The sequence below is a fragment of the Anolis carolinensis genome, chromosome 2, assembly GCF_035594765.1.
Source record: "Anolis carolinensis isolate JA03-04 chromosome 2, rAnoCar3.1.pri, whole genome shotgun sequence".
Lineage (NCBI taxonomy): Eukaryota > Metazoa > Chordata > Lepidosauria > Squamata > Dactyloidae > Anolis > Anolis carolinensis.
The window spans coordinates 183,384,498-183,408,726 of record NC_085842.1 but is presented as its reverse complement, the minus strand read 5'-3'; the positions used below and the strand labels follow the sequence as shown (position 1 = coordinate 183,408,726).

The window sequence follows — 24,229 nt, the reverse complement described above, 5'->3', positions numbered from 1 at the left end:
CTTTTAAACTTGTAATTTAACTTTTCTATTTAGAGGCATGGATAGGTTCAATGGGGTTTGCTTTTCTCAATAGTTATTCTCCATGGAAGTCAAGCTGAATTTCCAGGGATGGAATTGTTATTTTTCCAAATATCACCCCCCCCCCCCCAGTATGTTTAAAGGGAATTTAGTGACCTACTCCTTCATGTAACTTGTTTTATTTCAGATCACCTGCCCATCTGCATATGCAAGTCAGTGACTGAACTTAATATAACACTGTTGTTTAAACAAAATCCAGGATTGCTATATTATCGCCTGTAGTCAGGAACGAACAGACTTGGTGGGACTTATTAATAGGCCCGAGGCCATGCAGCAGGTTGGTGACTGAAGCAGAATCTCAATTGAGACTTCATTCAGGCTTAGTGTCATCCATCCATACACACACACACACACACACACACACACACACACAGAGGTTGAATGAAAAGTAATGCCTCCACCTTCATAACTCAACAGATGGCAGTCCTGGTATATGGCAAATACTGGCTTGTTCAGTAGACTCTCCTCTACAGTTCCATTTGGCGGGAAGCTTTAGCATTGAACGGTTGTGTTGTTAAAGTGCGAAGTATGGAACCCTGCGCAGACAGTCAGTCAATGAGACTTAAGGAACATGGAGTCACTGAATTCTTTACAGTAGAAGGTGTCACCCCAAAAGAGATTCATCAGAGAATGCAAGCTGTTTATGGTGATTGTGTTGATGTGAGTACTGTGCGTCGTTGGGTGAGTAAGTTTAAAGATGTTGAGGTGGGAATATCTGACTTAGATGTCCTGTGACAGCAACCACCGAGTTTCACAAGCAAAAGGTTGACAGATTGATTCAGGATGATTGTTTTATCACTCAGAGAGAAATTTCAAGCATAATCGGCATTTCACAAGAACATGTGGATCACATTATTGCTTTGCTTGGCTATTGGAAGATCTGTGCACGACGGGTACTGTGAGACGCTGGTTGCAGAAACAGAGTGTCGACTTCTTCCGTGATGGCTTCAGAAAACTTGTTCATCATGTATCCAATTCTGGTGATTATGTGGAAAAGTGAATAGTGGCAGTTAAAGAGCACATTCTAAGGATTATTTCTGCGTTTGATTTATTAAAATACTCCCATTCAAACTGAAGTAACGAAGGTGGAGACATTACTTTTCATTCAACCCTCATATATCAAAATTCTATACTAACCCACATTCTTGTATAAAGAAAACCTCAATTCTAGAGCCTTATATAAGATAACCATTTGATCTCATGTCACATAAATTATTCTGTGTCTCATAGTCCCAAGACAGAGCCAGAAGGAATGTACAAGTACAGTGTTCCCTCGCTACTTTGTGGTTCACTTTTTTGCGCCCTAAAATAGTATAAATCATAAAATAATATTATAAATCCCTTATAAATCCTTCTTTCTACTTCCTTCCCAAGGAGAAGCCTAAGGAAGACAGAGAAAAAGAGGTTGAAACAGCTTTGTTTTCATCTCACAAGGCAGCAGCAGCCGTGGGAGCGCACATGCGTGTGCTTGAGAGGTGAAGAGGGGACAGAGATGCTACTTTCAAACAACACAAATATACTTCACGGATTTTCACTTTTCACAGATGGTCCTGGAACGTAACCCCCCGATAAGTGAAGGAACACTGTATTAGTCTTTTCTTGATTTTTGACTGTATTCTTTTTGATTAATGACTGAGCTATTAATTTTTTCCCTCCTTAGTAACTTCAGCTTTCACTCATAAGAGGAAGTAATCTTGTTTAACAGGACCCATTCCTCCCTTCCTTCTCACCACTTTTCGATTCTGAGAATAAATCAGACAAGTGTATTTTTTCTGAAAAGTTTTGTTTTTTATTCTTCAAATTCTCAATAAAATAAATACAGTCCTGGAGCAGAAAGCTCCCATATTTATATATTACATAAAATTGGGAAGGGAATAAGAGATGAGGGTTAAAATAGGGACTAGTTAAGAGTCTGTTTGTACCAAGGAAACTGGAAAGTTCCACCCCAATATTAGTGCATTACCAGTGAGGGCATTTGGGGTGGAAGGGAGAAACCCCCAAATTGCAAACGCTGTAGTGGTCAGCTGCGGAAAACCCATTGCCCCACCAATGGGAGACAGTAGCCAACACCCTCCTCAGAGAGCGACAGAAATAAATACACCCTTTTATTTACAAAGCCAGTGTATCAGACTGGAGGAGTCCCTTTACAACTAGTTTTTTAAAAAGAGAGAGACAGAGAGAGAGAGCAAGACAGCACATGAGCACACCGAATGCAGGAGAACTCGGCAGCATCTGTGCAGTTAAGGCACTGGGAGGGACAGCAATGTGTGCGTGCAAACACGAAACTGGATAGTAAGGAACTTTCAGGTTCCCTTAGGCTGCAACTGTAGATTGCTGTTACTGGGGAGTAAGCCTCATTGAGATTTAGGTCTGAACGAACATGCTTAGGATTGCACTGTTGTCGCACTCAGTCTGGGCAGGCAGCAGATTGGGGAATGTCACAAGTCAGTCACTTTGTTCTCTACGAGAGCTGCGATTTGTTGCAATCGATAGGCAAGTTGCATCTTCTGGCCCAATGGGTCCTCTTCTAGGGCAAAGATTATCTGTTTTTTGAAAAAAGGAACACAAAACGAGTGTATTAACTGAGATCCTGAGATTCCGCAAAACTGCGAAACAGTGGAGGGCTTTAAACACACAGGCTGGAGAGGGAAGTGAGGAGAAATGATAACACAACTTTCTGGAATACCTTTCTAAAAATTTTTAGCTTTTGGGCAGGTCCACCATGTATGAAAAAAGTACCTACCTGTTGTTCACATTTCCAACATTTGTTGGAGACATTTTTGTAAAATTTTTGTAAATTTTTTTTGGAAAGATATACATGGAGAAATACAAAAAATATTAAAGACTAACATTAAAAAGGAGCCAGAATATTTCTTGCTAGGAATGTTGGATCTGGATAAAGACAAAGATATTCTATTTAACCACCTGACAATAGCAGCCAGAATAATATATGCGAAGAAGTCGAGGTCAAAAGAAATACCGAAAAGAGAAGAATGGCAAAATAAAGTCTTAGAAATAATGAATATGGATAAATTAACTTACTGGCTCTCTCAGAACCAAGGACTACCGAAAAAACAAACGAACTGGGACACGGTAAAAGAATATTTTAATCAACTTAAAATGGAGCTTATAATTTGAAATGATAAGAACAACAAGAAAATATTAGAGACAAAGGGGAAGAAGACGGTTTGGACTATAAAATACTAAAATACAGAAAGTCACAATACAAACACCAAGGAATAGATGGAAGTCAACCCCTCCCACATACCTTTTCCCCCCCTCCTTGTTCTTTCTTTCATTTTTTCTTCATTTTTCTTTCTTTCTCCCCACCCATATTGTTCTCCCATTTTCCATGTATTTATTATATTATTATTATTATTATTATTATTATTATTATTATTATTATTATTATTATTATTATTATTATTAAAATTTATTATTAATAAAAATTTACCGGAAAAAACAACAACTTTCCGGGTATGGTCTGTAGTATAACCTGGGGGAGTGCTTGTATAAATAGGACTTAGAAACCTGCTTATGCAATCTAGTAAAATGTCTACCACTTGTTCAAATATCTTGTCAACATAAGCTCTATAGCTTTCTTGCCACTAGTGGCTTGTTCTATATGGAAACCTTCTAGGATGTCTGGTCCTACACTACAGACAACCTCTCTGGAGGATCTGAGTTAGAACGTAATTTTTTTTTTTACTATACCTGGTCATAATACTTGTTAATATAGTTGTAAAGTTCTTGCAGAGCCACTAGACAGTTCAGGTCAGAGGAGTATTTCTGTTAAAAAAAGACAACGTGGGAAAAAAGTTATGATTTCTTTTTCATGGTAGTACAACTGTTTTTACATTGTATGTTTGTACACATTGTATTAACAGTGTATATTTTTAGTAATGCCCCCCCTCACTCTCATGCACACACACCAAATTTGAGGCCAGCACGCACAGACTTTTAAAGTCCTTTTTCCAGTGCTTATCAGAAGCTTACAGAATGTGTTTTCAGTGGACTGGCATGTGACAAAGCCATCTGGTAAATGGTCCAAGTCATAAAAATCTTGACACAAGCAGTCTTTGTTCACTCTACTTTCTAAAGACTTTATTTTAAGGATTGGCTGTATCATATCCCAGATATCTTTACTGCAGATTCTGCCAAAAAGATCAATTAATGTGTGGGTGTGATACAGAGAAGGAGTCAGATAATGTTTAGAGATCTGAGGGATTTATTTGATCTGTGTATAATCTTTCCTTGGTTGAAATCAAACATAGACAAGTTTCAAACGAGGAATGCTCGTTTAAAATTAGAATATTAGAATATATCTCTTATTTCGGATCACAAATTTGTGGCTGATGAGAGAGTAGCAGCAATGACTTACCCCTGAAAGTTCTGTCAGGGCCGAGTTCATCTCTTGATAACTGGCAGGAACAGTTTGTCGAATATCAGCATAATACCTGGCCACAGAAACAAGAGGACAGGGAAGCAGAAAAGAAAAAAGGATTAGGAGGTCAGAAGAACAAATGGGAAAAGTCAACCTGGCAATAAAAGGCACTTTACCCATTAATGCATCAGCTTCAGCCACCCAATCCGAATTTGCATGTTTAGCATAGTAAAATGACATGGTGTGTGCTTTGTTTCTTTTCACACAGCAATGTTTCATAACAAGCAAAAACATGTGAGCAAGACTGTTTACCAGTTGCTGTAAACAGGTGGAGATCTAAAGGGATCTTTCTCTCACTGCTACATAGCACATTTCAAAAAGCTCAAGGCTTAATGCATAGTTGTAACCTACAGTCCCTGCCACGGAAATACTACCTCTCAATACAAGCTGATGCTAAGGACAGTTTCTTAGACTCCACCTACACTGCCATATAATGTAGTTTGTAACTGCATTAAATGATCTTGTAGACTCATATAATGAATTTAATGCTGTTAAACTGCATTGTATGAGTCTACCCTGGCCTTAGTGTAGAGCAAAAGGACTCTATTGTGGGGCTAGCCTAAGACAGAAATGGGATGAGTGGTCCAGCTCTCCCAGTAGCTGCCAGCAGGGGATGAGGCCAATCTACCTAGTGCTTGAAGTATTATTGTTGCTTTCATTTTAACATCATTTTAAATGATGTATTTATAACTTCCTACCAGTTACTGCACTTTATCATTGTCCTTTGCCCTATAGATTTTAGTGTTTCATTGATGCTGCTCTTCTGCCCCTATTTATGACTGCCCTTACACCATCCACAAGCCCAACGCAGAGTTCTATGCACAATTTTTACCCTCTGAATATTCAGTAATTATTACTGTTCAGGTTTTAAATCACTGTTTGATGTTGTTGTATGATGTTTTATCTGGTTATAATGTTTAATTTTATTGATTCTTGTTTTAATCTATGTTGTTCGGGCTTGTCCTCATGTGAATCGTCCTGAGTCCCTTCGGGGAGATGGAGGCAGGATATTAAAATAAAGTTGTTGCTGTTATTATTGTTATTATTATTGTTATTATTATTAATGAGTTGATACCTTCTTTTTAAAAAAAAAAGTCATGTGGTTTTGTGTTATGATTTTATGTTGCACCATGACTAGGTAAAGGTAAATGTTTCTCCTGACATTAAGTCTAGTCATGTCCGACTCTGGGGGTTGGTGCTCATCTCCATTTCTAAGCCGAAGTACCAATGCTGTCTGTAGACACCTCCAAGGTCATGTGGCCGACATGATTGCATGGAGCACCGTTACCTTCCCACCAAAATGGTACCTATTGATCTAGTCACATTTGCATGTTTTCAAACTCCTAGGTTGGCAGAAGCTGGGCCTAACAGCGGGAGCTCACCCTGCTCTCCAGATTTGAACCGCCAACCTTTCGGTCAGCAAGTTCAGCAGCTCAGTGGTTTAATCCACTGTGCCACTGGGGGCCCATGTGGTTTTGCTTTATGATTTTATGCTGCACCATGACTACTGAGCTCATTCCCCAAAATCCTTTCATCACATATAGCTCAATGATTCTCAAAATCCTTTCCAGGTGTTTTGAACGTCAGCTCCTAGAATTCCTGACCATTAGGTATGCTGCCAAGGAATTCTGGAAGCTGAGCTACAAAATATTTGATATAGTCAAAATAGCCTTTTGTAAAAAAACCAAAAAAAAACCCATGCTGTGTAATGTTATTGACTGGCTAGAACACTGAACAGGAGCCTCCTACATTACAACATTTTGTGTACATCCCAACAGTAAACATCAAAACAATGTATCAGCCAAAGATGTAACATGTCAGAGGTTTGTTTCAAACTTTGTTTGTTTTTAATGTGGAGGGGTGTAATTGTCTCTATTAATCCCTTTATTTATATTCTGCCTTTCTCTCAAACTGGGGCTCAAGGTGGCTTACAAAAAGGAAGACGATACAATAAAAAAATATACAGTATAGTAAAAAACATGCAAATGATTAACAACATGAAATTAAGATTAAAGCAGTATTAAACAGCAACACAATTAAAACGATGGCTGTTTCATTTCACATGCGCATATTATTTGTTTTGGGAGAAATGGTGAAACATTTAAAACTATTCTTTGTGGTGTAGGAACCTCTCCATATTCATTTCATGTTATTTCTTCCTTAATACAGGCAGTCCCCAAGTTATGAACAGGTTTGTTCTTAAATTAAATTTGTTTGTAAGTCAGAACAGGTACATGTTGTAAGTATAACTCCAGACACACACACATAGTGGGAGGTATTAACAGCCCTGTAGTATTTGTTTTGTGGTCTGTGCCCTGTTCAAGAGATTTCACCACACTTTCTGTCCCTATGATAATTGGATATTTTAAAAAAATGGCTTGTTGTGGAAACAAGGACTGATGAGAAAGCTTCAACTGAGATACCTTTTCCCCATGATAACTTTTTCAGAGGAGATTTTCCCCTTTTAGGGGTAGATTTCTTTCACTTTCTGTTGTCTCACTCCCATTCTTCATCATGAGTCATTTGTACGTCAGATGTTTGTAACTCGGGTATTGCCTGTATTACTATTCAGGAAGTAATGCCCAGGAATTGATCTACTGTGTTAACTGAGGTATTCCTATACAATATAAACATAACTACAGTCATCTGAAGTACAGAGGTCATAGTACCAAAAAGTATGCCTGCCCCAAACCCATGTTTTCAGCAGGAGGAAGTACTTTCCTTCTCTCTCCTACTCCCACCTTATTTACTTTATGCTCACACTTACTTCTCCACCATCTGTTTGTAGTGCGGGATTTCTCTGGCATAGAGCAACTTGTTGACTGGTGAATCCTGCAGAAAAAGAGAGGAAGAGCCAAAAGAAAAAAAAGAAAAGAAAAATGAAACTGATTAAAAGGGCTTCTAGAAAGTACACGCATAAGCATGTACACAAATTCTCAAATACATTTCTGCATCTCAGTATACTATAGGTTTATTTTTCAGATGGCAAGGTACAAGTTTGCAGAGGGCACTGTGGTTCTGGTCCCAGTGTGGAACACAGTGCTGTGCTCTGGAGAAAACACTGGGGATGGATTCATGTTTCCACCCATTGACCTGTTTCACAAGGTGGTTGCAAGATAAAAAGGGGATAAACAAGCGCAAGAAAGTTTCTTGGAGGAAGGGTGGGATGCAAATGTGACAAAGTAGAAGATGAGCTCTCCTAGTGCAAAGATAATTTGTGCTGGATGTGTGCATATGTATGTACACACACATACATGTACACACTCATTGTTTCCTTCACAACTACCCTGTGAGATGGCTTAGATGGGGAAACAGAGAGATCATGACTTCAGTCTGCACCATTTGTCCTTTGTGTGAAATCCATTGATAAAGACAGAAAGCAGTCTCTTCTACAACAGCTCCAGAACTAAAGAACTGTCTTCCTGACATTTAAAAGTTTCTTATTCTGAGTCCCTTTCGGGGTGAGAAAGGCGGGGTATAAATATGGTAGGTAAAGGTTTTCCCATGACATTAAGTCTAGTCGTGTCTGACTCTGGGGGTTGGTGCTCATCTCCATTTCTAAGCCAAAGTGCTGGCGTTGTTCGTAGACACCTCCAAGGCCATGTGGTCGGCATGAGCTGTTACTTTCCTGCTGGAGCAGTATCTATTGATCTAGAATCATAGAATCATAGAATAGTAGAGTTGGAAGAGACCTCATGGGCCATCCAGTCCAACCCCCTGCTAAGAAGCAGGAAATCGCATTCAAAGCACCCCCGACAGATGGCCATCCAGCCTCTGCTTAAAAGCCTCCAAAGAAGGAGCCTCCACCACGGCCCGGGGGAGAGAGTTCCACTGTCGAACAGCTCTCACAGTGAGGAAGTTCTTCCTGATGTTCAGGTGGAATCTCCTTTCCTGTAGTTTGAAGCCATTGTTCCGTGTCCTAGTCTGCAGGGCAGCAGAAAACAAGCTTGCTCCCTCCTCCCTATGACTTCCCTTCATCTACTCACATTTGTGTGTTTTCAAACTAGGTTGGCAAAAGATGGGGCTAACAGTGGAAGCTCACCCCACTCCCCAGATTTGAACTGCTGATCTTTCGGTCAGCAAGTTCAGCAGCTCAGCGGTTTAACCCACTGTGCCACCAGGGGCTCCTCATAAATATGATAAATAGATTAATTACTAAAGTTTTCTGTCACAAAATAACATTAAAATCACAATTCAAGTAACTTTGAAAATCCATGCCATGTTTTTTTAAAAAAAATCAATTTATTTATTCTAAATCAATTTATTTATTTATTTATTTATTTACAGTATTTATATTCCACCCTTCTCACCCCGAAGGGGACTCAGGGCGGATTACAATGAACACATGTATGACAAACATTCAATGCCAACAGACAAACAACATATATAGACAGACACAGAGGCATTTAACGTTTTTTTTCCAGCTTCACGATTCCGGCCACAGGGGGAGCTATGGTCTTAAAGTGAACTAAAACCTTTTTAAAAAAAATTAAACCTATATTTTAATAAAAGAATTTAAAAAGAAGAGAAGACTTGGCAATATAACTTGACCAAAGCTGGACGCAATGTGAATAAATGTTTGGATTCCAAATCCCACTTCAAATGGAAGATCCTGCATAACTGATATAAAGTGGAAAAAAGGGGAGGAAGGAGGTTCCTCTGAGCATGTGCTGAGTCCTAACATGGTCTCACATCTTCAGTCGCAGTACAACTGTTTTAGTTCAAAGAGCATGACTTCTAGGGAAAATTCAGCCTTGACACATTTCCTGATTTTAAAAATGCTTGCTATTTGACTTGTCACTTAATATCTAGCATGCTTTAATCTTCCCTCACCCTTTCCAAACACATTCCTGAGCAGGCACAACATACTCCCAACAATAAGGGAACTGATTGTGTTGCATGCCCAAGGCAAGCGGGCTTGTTGCCAGGATTCTTCAGTTAGAAGGAGAGAGAAGCAGGCTTAAGTAAGTCTAGTTCTCTCTCTGGGCACGAAACTTGTATCAGTGCTATTCTGCACCACTTCAGACTCCAGGTGGAGCTCACATGACAGAATTCAACACATCCAGAGAAAAATTCCCCGTCTATAGAAGAGATGATCTCAAGGAGAATAGTCCAAACACAAGTATTTTCCCAGACACACTGGCTCTCTTTTTTACAGTGTTGTTCAGGTTGCTTTCTAAGGAGGAGAAGTGTGGCGTAACTTCCCATTTGCAGTCTGAAGCTTGCTTACAGCCACAGATGTACCACCTTGTTGAATGATGGTGGAGCCATAAGAAGGTGTGCTTTCCTCAGCTTGCCTTCAAAACAAACCTTTAAAAAGGCTTGAGGAAAAAGCTTATTGTGAAGCAAAAAAAAAAAAGATATGAAAGGCAAATCTATTGCTTTTTGACATAGTGGAATGAAGGCTCCAAACATGTTTTAGCTGCTAGTTGAAGAGTTCTTTGTAGAGGCATTTTCTTAATCATCATCAGCCTAGCCAGTTAACCATTATTGTTTTATTCCCTGGATTTATGGCATTTCCTTTTTTGTTAATTTTTAAATTAATTTATCAATCAAAATATATAAGTATACATTCTTTCATCTTTTTACAATATTTAGACAACGGAGTATGTCATATTGTATACAATCCGACAGTAAAAAAAAAGTAAAAATCAAACAGATCTTTAAGCATATTTCTTATCAGTTTTTAACTTTTCCATTACAACTTTACTACATATCTCTCTACTACGCACCTTTTATCTACTTATACATGTATTATTATTATTATTATTATTATTATTATTATTATTATTATTATTATTATTATATGACACAACAAACAAGATAGATATGCTGGATTTCGTTTCACAAAATCACAAGTCGAACACTTCCCAAGTGTCTAGGACTATGTGATGTATTTTCGAATGATGTGCGCAGATCCCAGTAGGGTCGCCTTTTGCATTTGGCAGATCGTAATTTTCTCAATGTCTATTGTTTCCAAATGCCGGCTGAGATCTTTTGGCATGGCACCCAATTATTATTATTATTATTATTATTATTATTATTATTATTATTATTATTTTATTATGACACAGCAAACAAGATAAATATGCTGGATTTCGTATCACAAAATCACAAGTCGAACACTTCCCAAGTGTCTAGGACTGTGTGATGTATTTTCGGATGATGCGTGCAGATCCCAGTAGGGTGGCCTTTTGCAGTTGGCAGATAGTGATTTTGTCAATGTCTATTGTTTCCAAATGCTGGCTGAGATCTTTTGGCGTTGTTGTTGTTGTTGTTATTATTATTATTATTATTATTATTATTATTATTATTATTATTATTATTCCTTTCCCCCCTCTTCCCCTTCCCCTTATTTTGTGCCCACTTCACCAACCAACTCATATTGTTTCACAAGTCCAAAATTTCATTGCTTCTGTTGCTGGCTTGTACCCCTTTCCCTCATTAAATATATACTCAATTCATTTTCCCCATATTTTACAAAAATCTGTTTGCTTTGATATTCCCTTTTTAATTTTAATATTGCAAGTCAGCTTGTCATTAATAGCTATGTTCCAGATTTCCCTGTACATTATTCTAACTGAATTTCCTTCTTTTCTTTCTAGTTTTTTGTTATTAGCAATTTTGCTGCAGTTATCAAAGTAGAAACCAGTTCTTTCTCCTCTTGTGAGGGGATTGTATTGTCATGAATAAGTAATAATACTGATTGTGTTTATTTCTTTAAATATCATTTCCCAAATATTTTGTGTAATTTTACATGACCACCACATATGAATATATGACCCTATTTCCTGACAGCTATTGCATTTCCTGAGCTTTTAATGTTTGTTACTTTCTTATCTATCTGCAACTTATGGTGACCTTCTCATAGAGTGTCCTTGATAAAATTCAGTAAAGGGAGGCTTGCCATTGTCTTCCTCTAAGGCTGAGAGTGACTTGCCAAGGGAATCCAATGGGTTTCCATGGCTGAGACGAGAATGAAAGCTTGGACTCTCAAGAGTCCTTGTCCAGCATAAGTTGTGCTGACTCTCCCAGAAACTGGGTTTCATTGGTAAGATTTACTCAAAGGCGATTCTCTGAAGCTGAGTGTGACTGGGCCAAGATCGCCCTTTAGGTTTGTATGGCCAAGTGTGGTTTCTTACAAGACTGTAAAGTTGCTTTGGAATTATTATACTGAAAAGCAGAAAAAAGTCTTAAAACACAAGCAGATAAACAAACAAACAATGCAGGAAACGTCATAAAGTATGTTGTCCCCTTACACACACACATTTAAGAATCATAGAATCACAGAGTTGGAAGAGACCTCACAGCCACCCAGTCCAATCCCCTGCCAAGAAGCAGGAAAATCACATTCAAAGCACCCCCGACAGATGGCCATCCAGCCTCTGCTTAAAAGCCTCCAAAGAAGGAGCCTCCACTATAGATTATGATGAGTAAGAGGCATCATAATCTTGGTCTTCCCAATATTATTCTTCCCAAGACAAGCATTCTTTTCATCCTCTTTCCCATTCCTTTTATCTGACAACTTCTCTTAACACTCATTACCCTTAAAACTTCCAAGTCTAGGCATTCCTGGAAAGGGATGCCAAGCAGAATGCCATAAGTAGGGGAAAAAATCTACTAAGAAAAAAGGTAAACCAAATTCCGAATTAAGTAAAAAAATGCCTGCATCTAAAAAGCATAGACAGCATCATTCATTCAATGAGCTCTTGATCATGGAGGAAAGAAAGTGAGACAGGAGAACCACTGGTACTGAAAGGAGCCGCAACAAGGTCTTCGTCTGGTCTGACCAGTTCAACAGGTTGTAAGTGAGATTGAGATCTTTTTTTTCTGTACAAAAGAGCACCCAAAGTTATTTTCTCCCTAACACTCCAGATTTCTTCCTGGCCTCACTCCTGATTGCAAAAGTAGGCTTTCTATGCAAATCAAAAAGAATTTATCCCAAAGGCATTATGCAAATGCCATTATAAGGACTGGGAATTCACCTTAAGCAATAACCAACAAAAATTAGAAAGATGAAAACAAAGGTTATTTGGAAATATCTTGAATGCAAACATTAATGTTCAACATATTGCAGAACCAACAAACCCTTCCTCATGGATCTACCATATATTTCTATATCTATGCATACATAGATTCAGATACTTTGAAAATCAAGGTTGAAAAGCTTAACCAATACATATGTTTAAAGTTACTTTGTATGTTTTATGATGATTTTAAATGACTATTTCATAAAAAATATATAGATATTTGTTAGTTACCCTGAGATTTTGAGATATTCAACAAGGTGTTTCCAGGAACTGGTATGGGACTAATGGATTTGTAAAATGGAGGTTAATTTTAGCCAAGCTCTCAAGCCTAGAGCCTATAAAAATGATGTGTATTTGTATTACGCAAAACGAGTATCATTGAGTATTTGGAGAGTTTCTCTTCCACATCTTTCAAAAAGGAAATGGAGCCCCTGTAATTCCAGGATTATCAGAATTGTGGTGGAACTGCAGATCCTTAGAATAACAATGAAATACCTTCCAAGCCTCTTGGTATTCCACGTCGACATGCCTATAATCACAGATTTTATTCAGCAACAACGATCACTTGAAAATTAGCTAACATTGTTGCTGTGTCATCAGTATGTGTCTGATTTATGGCAACCCTAAAAGGAAATTATCAGGATGTTTTCTCAGCAAGATTTATTCAGAGTGTGACTTGCTCAAGGTCAAGTGGAGATTTAAATCGTGGTCCAACACGCAAACCACTATACTATTTTTGCTCTATAGGTAACATGAAGTGAAATGGACTAAGTACGTAAGAAAAATTTATTCTGATCCTTCAATGTACTATAATGATTTCTGCACATCTGAAAAAAATGACTCAAAATGATGAGAAGAAGTTAGACTTTGAACACACGGGCGTCGGATTTAGCCTGTGGGATGTCATCTGAAGTGTCCATGTTTTCTTGAATTTGAGAGCTATTTTCAGTCACCATCTTAGTGCACACCCATATAGAAGGTGGAAAAAATTAAAGCTAGCAATTTACTATGCAAAATGAGAAAATGCTACGATGTGGAAAAAGAGACATTTTGCAACACCGGGTGTTAATTGCAATGCAATTAAAAATGTCTGAATGTTAAACAGTCCCATAATTTTGATGGGCATTCCCACACAATCAGCAATAAGCATTTTGAAATCAGCAATTTTGTACAAATGTGTTTTTTAAACAGGGTGAAAACACAACAGGCCCCATGGAACAGAGGAGACATTTTGGTGAATGAAAAATACCCTGAATTCAAAATGCATTTTCTGCATATATCCTCAACATCTTGACTCAGGAAGGTCCAGGCCTTTATCCACAGATGTGAGGAGTCATGCTTACACTTAATATCAGCCATTTCACCTCTTTTGCTCAAGATCTTTGACTATTTCTGGGAAATCAGAAACTGGGATATTAGGTGCAGTGGTTTCTGTGGATATGGTTAAACACTCTTATGAAAAACTGTATAATATTCTAGTACAAAAGTGCTTGACTGGGTTCCTTGAGAAATCTGGACTGTTTTATTATGCTGCTTTTCAAATAGTTTGATAAAAACACTTTGTTGAATTCCACTCTTTACTTATTATAGCAAGTCATTAACTATACAGCTCAAACCATGGACTAAGGCCATGGTAATTTGGTGCCAGAGGCAGGATATCCAAACTTGGCCAGTGCTCCAAATGTTAGCTCTGTTCCTAGGTATATCCGATGGACTGATTCCAAAAATGGCACAAATTTCTCCCTCATCAGCTCTAGTTTTTGAGATACAGAACATATGCCATATACCAGTCTTCATCTGGGTTTAGCAAAGGCAGAGGAACGAGAGACCAAATTGCCAATATCTGCTGGATAATGGAAGAAGGTAGGGAGTTTCAGAAAAACATCTATTTCTGTTTTATTGATTATTCTAAAGCCTTTGACTGTGTGGATCATAATAAATTGTGGCAAGTTCTTGGTGGTATGGGGATATCAAGTCACCATGTCTGTCTCCTGGGGATCTGTATAACAACCAAGTAGCAACAGTCAGAACAGACCAGGGAACAACAGACTGGTTCAAGATTGGGAAAGGAGTTCGGCAGGGCTGTATACTCTCACCCTACCTATTCAGCTTGTATGCAGAACATATCATGCGATGTGTGGAGCTTGAGGAATCCAAGGCTGGAGTTAAAGTTGCTGGAAGAAACATTAACAACCTTAGATATGTAGATGATACCACTCTGATGGCTGAAAGTGAGGAAGAGCTGAGGAGCCTTATCACCAAGGTGAAAGAAGAAAGTGCAAAAGCTGGGTTGCAGTTAAATGTCAAGAAAGCCAAGATTATGGCAACCAGACTGATTGATAACTGGCAACTAGAAGGAGAAAACGTAGAGGGAGTGACAGACTTTGGATTTCTAGGCGTGAAGATTACTGCAGACGCAGACTGCAGCCAGGAAATCAGAAGACATTTACTTTTTGGGAGGAGAGCAATGACCAATCTTGATAAAATAGTGAAGAGTAGAGACATCACACTGGCAATGAAGGTCCACATAGTTAAAGCTATGGTATTCCCTGTAGTAACCTATGGATGCAAGAGCTGGAACATAAGGAATGCTGAGCGAAGGAAGATAGACGCTTTTGAACTGTGGTGTTAGAGGAATATTCTGAGAGTGCCTTGGATCACAAGAAGATCCAACCAGTCTATATTCCAGGAAATAATGCCCGGCTGCTCACTGGAGGGAAAGATATTAGAGGCAAATACTTAGGCCACATCACAAGAAGACAGGAAAGCTTGGAGAAGATAATGATGCTGGGGAAATGGAAGGAAAAAGGAAGAGGGACCGACTGAACAAATAAAAATAAAGTCTTGATCTGAGCAGTCATGGGTTGCTCAGATGAACCATGATAACCATATCTAAGAAACAAGAACTGATGTGGTCTATCCAATGCAATTTTCTAAATCAGAGCTGCAAATTACTCCAGGAACAGGCCTAAAAACCAAGGATTTTTTTGCTGGGCTCTGTAATTAACACTGTGCATAACCCTTTGGAAGTATTTCCCCAAAACAAGTTTCAGTGAAGAAGATGAATGTAAGAGAACACCTGAGTAGACTGCGGATTCTATAGGTCCCATCTTTCATGCTGCTACCCTTAAATGCACCCATTTTGCTTCACATTAGAATGACTTAGGGTAGTAGCGTTGGGGCTAATATTGCAAGTTCGGTGCTTTGGTTGGACCCTCTTTTGAGCAGTGGAATAACCCAGCAAATCTTAGGACTTCATGCTTTGTCAAATTGGATCATAATAACCTCTAACGTATTTTGATGTGAATGAGAAACAAAAGAAATTGTTTTATATCTTGTCAGGCCTCTAGGTCATCAAGCCTGGTGCTGTCAACATAGACTTTTCAGGCTTCAGGCAGAACTCTCACCCACCTATCCAGGGATGCGGGACATCAGACTTGGGACCTCCTGCTTGCCAAGCATGGGCTTTGCTACCAAACTTATACTGACACACTCAGAAGCCCTTTGGCCCATTTCCTGCAAATGCACACATACATAGACTTACCCTGCCAACTTTGTGTTCAGCTGTTGTACAGGCATCAATGAATGTCTGAGCAATGACACTCAGATTGGCATCCACGTTGTCAGAGACACGCACGTCGAAGATGAACTGGGGGTTCTTGAGCGTGTTCACCCAGAAACGCAGCAACAGACTGGGGAGGGCAAAAGGGGGGAAATCCTTTAAAATTGGGTGATTGACACTCTCTCGCTATCTGCCAGTATTCAGTCTCTGCCACTACCATTTCCTATGTTTTTTAAAAAATATTTTAACATCATACACACGTATAGTAGTGCATATACACAGATGTTGTTGGTACTGCTGCCCCCCTGATTTCATTAATTCTTTCTCTTTCCCTCCCTTCATATCTTTTCTCCTTTACTTTCTCTTACTTTCTTCCTTTTTTCTTTCTCTCCCTCCTTCCTTTCTCAATTCCCTTCTTTTTTTCTCCTACCATCCTTCCTTCTTCTCCCTTCTCCAGATCTGAAAGGGCATATCTCACAATGTCTCCATGGCTACATGGCTCTTTCTTCCCTCCCTCCATTCCCTTCATATACATGTCACCTTTCTTTCCATGTGACATCACAGAGAGCCATTTCACCTAGCAATAGCCAATCTAGTGACATCACAGGGGTCCACTTCCTCTAGAAACAGCCTTTGTGATACAAACAGACAGACATATTTTGACTATATATATGTGTTGTGTGTATGTATGTAGGTATGTATGAATACAAATACAGATACAGGCATATATGCATTTACACCTGTACACATGAAATATACATATAGGAAAAATACAAATACCAAGACTAAAGCAACTACATACAAACAAATTTCAAGAAAAAAAGAAATTAGCTATGGCTACACACAACTACAGTAGAGTCTCAATTATCTAACGCTTGCTTATCCAATGTTCTGGATTATCCAACACATTTTTGTAGTCAATGTTTTCAATACATTGTGATATTTTGGTGCTAAATTCGTAAATAGAGTAATTACTACATAGCATTACTGTGTACTGAACTACTTTTTCTGTCAAATTTGTTGTATAACATGACATTTTGGTGCTTAATTTGTAAAATCATAACCTACTTTGATGTTTAATAGGCTTTTCCTTAATCCCTCCTTATTATCCAACATATTTGCTTATCCAACGTTCTGCCGGCCCGTTTATGTTGGATAAGTGAGACTCTATTGTATGTGTTTTGTATGGCACCATTATGTGCTGTAATGCCACCCTGAGTCTTTTTTGGGAGATGGTGGCGGGATATAAATAAAGCTATTACTATTTTTATTTATTAACTAAAATAAAATACAAAGGGAAAAATACAGATAACTTCCAAACCATCAAACTTCTTCTAGGCTACTATCTACAGTAGAGTCTCACTTATCCAAGCCTCGCTTATCCAAGGTTCTGGATTATCTAAGCCATTTTTGTAGTCAATGTTTTCAATATATCGTGATATTTTGGTACTAAATTCGTAAATACAGTAATTACAACATAATATTACTGAGTATTGAACTACTTTTTCTGTCAAATTTGTTGTATAACATGATGTTTTGGTGCTTAATTTGTGAAATCATAACCTAATTTGATGTTTAATAGGCTTTTCCTTAATCCCTCCTTATTATCCAAGATATTTGCTTATCCAAGCTTCTGCCGGCCCGTTTAGCTTGGATAAGTGGCACTCTACTGTATTTACATTTCTACATCAAATGTAGCTTTCTTATACCTTGAAACCTAATAATGATAAATTCCCCCAATGCTGCCTGCCACTTCCTAAATTTTAATCCCTGCTGCTGCTGCTGTTCATTCCTGGCTCAGTCCACCTTGCTCATCCTACCTGTTGGTTTTCCAGATATGCAGCGTCTCTGGCTCGTTGACCCCGTGTTGCACCGCCAGCTCATCCAACAAGTCAAAAAGATACTTGACAGCAATTGGTACTGGCCGGTTAACACTCAGCACAGCCTGGAAAGCATCGTCCACAAATTTTTGTAGTGTTCCCTTTAGAGGATGAATGGGAGAAAAGGGGGTTAAGAACCCATGAGATCTCTAGGAAGCACAAGTTTCAGTGGCAATGCATCCCACCTATGGACATTAACCGCTTCAAGTAATCTCTGCTGTATAGACAACCAAAAGTTTGCATCCAAAAGCCTATCTTCAAAGACTCTCTCTGTGTGTATGTGTTCTTCTATGGCATATCTTTAAACTAATGAAACATGTGCTACTGAGTTCTCATCTCTGGAGGAGACCCCGGTGGCACAGTGGGTTAAACCCTTGTGTTGGCAGGACTGTTGACCTGAAGGTTGGGTTGCTGATCTGAAGGTTGCTGGTTCGAATCTGGGGAGAGTGCGGATGAGCTCTCTCTGTCAGCTCCAGCTCCTCATGCAGGGACATGAGAGAAGCCTCCCACAAGGATGGTAAAAACATCAAACATCCAGGAGTCCCCTGGGCAACATCCTTGAAGACAGCCAATTCTCTCACACCAGAAGCGACTTGCAGTTTCTCAAGTTGCTCCTGACACATACACACAAACACACATACACACACACACACAGATCTCTGGAAGGAAATTTTTTGGAACTAATCGTAAAACAATATGAATTAATTTGCCTAATCTTCAGTTCAGTGACCTGTAAGCTTACTCTCCAATGGCGACAGAATGAAACAAGTCCAACCCAAACAAGTTTTAACCTGCTATATTGTTGATGGGGTACAGATAAGACAAACAATTCATGTCAAGGAGAGAAATTTATCTTGGGAGCAGTTAATATGCTACTTGAGCCCTTTTCTATTCTCACAGAACAAGCTCTTAATCTATAGTGTATTTAGTATACACTCGGGTGTATTGCAAATGTGTTTGTCTGCAAGAATAGGCCTAAGGCTGGTACACAAACACAGGTAGACCTCAGTGGAACAAAGCTTCTAACAAAGTGCCAGCCCAGCATTAATTTTTTTCAACCTTTGTCTGCAACAGGGAAGGTTTTTAGCAGCTTCAGCATTGGGAGTATGGTAAAGGAGAGTTTGAGAAACAAGAGATTTTTAGAGTTAGGTTGCTGTAGTAAGTCTGTAGTAAGCAGTGCAATGAATCTTAAAATGGGGGAAAGTGGACTTTTACTCTAGTCATTCCAACTGAAGCTGTGTAAAAAGCAGATGCCTCAGAAAGTCCTTACTAAGCATGCATGAAATGCAAAAAGGGGGGGGGGGACACACGTATGATTTACCCTCTCCAACAAGGATATAAAAAGAGAATGAAGATCTATATATTTGGCCACCAAAATGGAAATTATAAGAATGGTGGAGACTTGTGAAAAAGTGCACATGTCAAACTATGGAATTCACTTCTACAAGAAATATATAAGAGACTAGCTTTGCCCGGCCACGCGTTGCTGTGGCTTATGGGAATCATTTGTTGGCCAGGTGGAATAGCAGTGAATAGCCTTGCAGCCTCAAAGTCTGGCCATTACCTGGAGTAGCTGGAGTAGCACCCTCAATCAAAGAGCCGCTTTGAAGCCTGGCTACCTCCTTTGTAGGGGAATCCTTGTTTGGCCAGCTTGAACTGCGCTGAATAGTCTTGCAGCTTAAAAGCCTGGCCGCTTTCTACATAGGGCATCCTTTCTAGGCCAGGTTGAATGGGACAGAGTAGCCTCGTGGCTTCAGAGCTTGGGAGTTTTCTATCTAGGAGAAATCTTGGTTGGCCAGGTTGAATAGCAATTAATAGTCTCAGTGTGGCAGGTATGAATGCTAACATTAGCCACCTTGATTAGCATTTAATGGCCTTGCAGCTTCAAAGCCTGTTTGCTTCCTGCCTGAGAGAATCCTTTGTTGGGAAGTGTTAGCTGGCCCTGATTGTTTCTTTTCTTGAATTCCTAATTTCCCTGCTTTCAGAGTGTTGCTCTTTATTTACTGTCCTGGTTTTAGAGATTATATTGTTCTGTATTATTATACCATAGTAATTATTTCATATTACCTCGCACTGAACTACGTCTTCTGTCAAATTTGTTGTACAACATGATGTTTTGGTGCTTAATTTGTAAAATCATAACGTAATTTGACTTTAATAGACTTTTCCTTAATCCCTTCTTATTATACAACATATTTGCTTATCCAACATTCTGCCGGGGTGTTTATGTTGGATAAGTGAAACTCTCCTGTATATTTATAATCTTATATTATCTTCTTAGAACTGGATTATATGAGGCTCCTTCTACACAGCTGTATAAAATAAACACTGAAGTGGATTATATGGCAGTGTGGACTCCAGATAATCCAGTTCAAAGCAGATAATATAAGATTATAAATGGGTAATATAGCTGTGTGGAAGGGCCTTGAGTCTACACTGCCATATAATCCAGTTCAAATCAGATAATCTGTATTTTATAGGCAGTGTGGAAGAGGACTGATTGAAGCAGCCCTGGGCACCATTAAATGGCTTAAGGGGTTTCTAGGAGCAAAGTGGGCGGAGTTTAGTCTTCTAACTGGCAGCAATGGGAGAAAAAAAAAACACAATTATTCCTCTCCCTCTAATTAGGATTTTATTTTTCTTGTTCTTTTGATGTCTAAACACAGTTCTTTTGATGTCTTTCTGTTTGGAGCTAAAGGGCTTTAATCTTTCCTCACCCTTATTAACATGCTGATTCTCTTTTTCTGAATTTTCTCTAGTGGTACAATATCTTTTCTGAGATATAGTGATCAGAACTATACGGTGTATGCTAAGCACAATCATACTGTAGAGTTATAGATAGGCATCATGATACAGGCAGTATGTTAGGTTCTTTCCTTAATGGCCCCAACATAGAATTTGCATTTTTACAGCAATTTCACACTCCATCAGTATTTTCATGAATGTACTTGACACAACCCCAAAGATCCCTTCCCATCAGTTCAAAGCTCAACAAAGTATACATTAGTTAGGATTTTTCTGGCATGATGTGCACCTCTTTACAATTACTTCCTTTGTAATTGCCATTTTAATCCCAGTTTTCCCGTTCTGGAAAGAACCTTTTAGAGTTTGTCGCTGATCTATTGTTGTTATTTGTGTTACAATAGAGTCCCACTTATCCAACCTCTGCATATCCAACCTTCTGGACTATCCAACGCAGTCTGCCTCCTGCCCGGATTCACAGCTGTTTCTCTAGGCAGCAAGGACTGAACATTTTACGGATTTAACTTCTGACAATGTTGTTACTGTAAGTTCATTTTATGCAATTCTATCTTTATTTGTAGTCAATTTTTTTAGTAGTTCATGTTTTTGTGGTCAATGTTTTCAATACATTGTGATATCTTGGTGCTAAATTTGTAAATACAGAAATTACTACATAATGTTATAATGTATTGAACTGCTTTTTCTGTCAAATTTGTTGTAAAACACGATGTTTTAGTGCTTAATTTGTAAAATTTGATGTTTAATAGGCTTTTCCTTAATCCCTCATTAGCCAACATTTCCACTTATCCTATGTTCTGCTGGCCTGTTTATGTTGGATAAGTGAGACTCTACTGTATTTGGATATCATTAGTTGGTTTGCCCACCTTGCTGTTTTATCCCTACCTCCAGATAATTAAAGAACATGCTTAAAAGCATTACCAGCAACATAGATCCTTAAATGGCCCTGCATTTATACCTGTCCATTGCAAAAACTGTCCATGTTTTCTTCAGCTCTGTATTCTATTTGATCATGGGAGCCCTCGGTGGTGCAGTGAGTTAAACCATGGTGCTAACAGGACTGATGACTTGAAGGTTAGGTTGCTAACCTGAAGGTTGCTGATTTGAATCCAACCCTGGGAGAGGGCAAATAAGCTTCCTCTGTTAGCTCCAGCTCCATAGGGGGACAGGAGAGAAGCCTCCCACAAGGATGGTAAAAACATCAAAAAACATCCGGGCATCTCCTGGGCAACTTCCTTGCAGATGGCCAATTCTCTCATACCAGAATGCCAGCTTTGTTTGCAATGTCTTGAGCGGGGGAGGGGAGGTCAAATTATTTTGAAGAGTAAAGTAGAAAATATCCTTAGTTTTTTTTAAATGAGTTCCAAGTTCATGCAACTTCTGGGTCTTGAACATATGCCCCTTTGTGCAAACTGAAAACACACTGAATGCAATCAACGTGGTTCTGGAATTTAGCAAGGCAATGGTGGACTGACTGTAATGGATGAGATGTCTTCTAGGGAAGCTGGGTTGTTATTACTGATATAGGAAGGCATGTGTCTAAAAATTATATTATTGTGGAATGGGGATATGTGTGTGTGTGTGTGGGGGGGGGGGGGGGAGCCCTGTCCCTTACCTTCATGGAAAGCAGGCGAGTGAGGTAGATTTCTGGGATTGCCTTGGCCCGTTCTCGGAGGCTGCTGCGCCGGTCCTGTTGCTGCTTTGTGGGCTCAGGTTCTTCAGAGGGTTTCACTAGGTGCCAGAGTCGCACCCCGCCTTCCTCACCATCCTCTAGCATTGGCGTATCTACAAAGGAGGCAGTCCTGATTGAGTATCCCTTATTTGAAATGCTTGGCATCAGAAGTGTTTTAGAGTTTTTCCTGGGTTAGAGATACTTGTACTTCTATATAGGTCTATAGGAGATGTTTTGGAGAGGAAACCATAATTGAAACTCAAAAGTCATTCAAATTTCCCAAATGCCTTCCAAATATAGCCTGGATGTAACATTTGAAATCATTTTATGCACAACGTTTTGGGTACATTGAACAACTAACTGGAAAGCAAAGATGTCACTATCTCAACTCCCCACATAGACAATTTTGAATAATGGAATTCCAGATAAGAGACTCTCAACCTGTAGGACCTCTAAGAACATGAATATGGGCCACCACAACCCTTATTAGGAGGCCTTAAGGACCAACCCCTCTTACTGTGCGCAGCTGAAACTTGCAGTCACTCCTGCTGATCTAATACTGGCCAACGGCAGCAGCGAACAAATGTGTGAAGGAAAAGGTGAGACTTGTTTGAAGGAGTATTTAGAGCCCCAGAGCCCCTTTCACACTCAATTATAGTTTTATGCTTCCACTTTAGATGTCATGGCAACATCCTATGGGATCCCAGGATTTACAGTTTAGAGGGGCATTCAGACTTCTCAAATGGGAAACAAGGTTGGTGCCTCTAATCAAACCACAAGTCCTAGGATTCTACAGGAAGGAGACATGGCAGGTAAAGGGGAATAATAACGCTATAAGTCTACAATGGGAATGAGCTCCCAGGGTCTTCTTTCTAAATCAGATAATTCTTTTTCCCTCTCTGAGTCAGTTTGAACTGGAGGATTGCTGGCTCTGTTTGCTGAAAAAACAAGCAAGATAGGCCAGAATCACAAAGGAAAGTGATACTAATGTTTGCAGTGCAGGGATCTATGATTCTGTATCAAGGTCAAGACTATACTAGAAAACAACAAATATTACTGAGATGAGGAATCTCAATTGCTCTCACAAAGGCTACGCTTCCCTTTGTTTCCACAGAAACCAACTGGCAAGTATATGGTCATCATAACAGCGAAGAAAAACGTAAAATGGGTAAGCATTAAAGAAAAAAAAACCCAAATGTTTACCACCAAGGGATAGGTTTACATCACTCAACTTAAGAGGTTTCACTGCCACTCTAAAATTGCTATTCTGAATGCCTCTAGTCCAGTGGTTCTCAACCTGGGATTCCTGGATGTTTTTAACCTTCAACTCCCAGAAATCCTAACATCTGGTAAAACGGCTGGCATTTATGGGAGTTGTAGGCCAAAAAACATCTGGGGACTCCAGGTTGAGAACCACTGCTCTAGTCCCATATACCCTTTTGTCAGCATTCCCACAATTTATTTATTTCTGATATTTCTACCACGCCCTTCTCCCCGAGGGGACTCAGGGCGGCTTACACAACTGGCAGGATCACTACCAGTATATCATAATACAATAAAATAATACAACAATTAAAATAGTTAAATAACATAGTAAAATACAATATATAAAAGATTTAACACATTGCAACACCGAATATAATGTTTGTTGAATACCAGTTTACTTATTTGTTCTTTTCTTTCCCAGACCAAAAAAAATGCAGATTGCCACACTCTTTCATTTCATTTTTTTTTGAAAAGCATACTAATGCACATGCAAATAAGATATCCTACCCCCAACAGCTTACATTGACATTAACTAGA

General features: G+C 39.1%; 1 protein-coding gene and 1 long non-coding RNA gene across 4 annotated transcripts in view; one reads left to right on the top strand and one right to left on the bottom strand.

Annotated features, from left to right (window-relative positions):
* Positions 1-23,648, top strand: part of LOC134296394 (uncharacterized) — a 38,867-nt gene extending 15,219 nt beyond the window's left edge. Inside the window, exons 2-3 of the long non-coding RNA XR_010003125.1 lie at positions 21,141-21,280; positions 23,541-23,648. This is a non-coding gene — a long non-coding RNA (uncharacterized LOC134296394). The remainder of the gene's footprint in view (positions 1-21,140; positions 21,281-23,540) is intronic.
* The window catches only part of plxnb3 (plexin B3), a 126,243-nt gene continuing 103,858 nt past the window's right edge, over positions 1,845-24,229 (bottom strand). For all 3 annotated transcript variants that reach the window (XM_008103870.3, XM_008103868.3, XM_062971262.1), the window contains exons 29-35: positions 22,370-22,539; positions 17,935-18,095; positions 16,097-16,244; positions 7,290-7,354; positions 4,460-4,535; positions 3,793-3,867; positions 1,845-2,621 (exon numbers count right to left, since the gene is read on the bottom strand). In XM_008103870.3, the coding sequence (XP_008102077.2) occupies positions 2,517-2,621; positions 3,793-3,867; positions 4,460-4,535; positions 7,290-7,354; positions 16,097-16,244; positions 17,935-18,095; positions 22,370-22,539 (800 nt within the window). In that variant the 3' untranslated portion in view covers positions 1,845-2,516. The remainder of the gene's footprint in view (positions 2,622-3,792; positions 3,868-4,459; positions 4,536-7,289; positions 7,355-16,096; positions 16,245-17,934; positions 18,096-22,369; positions 22,540-24,229) is intronic.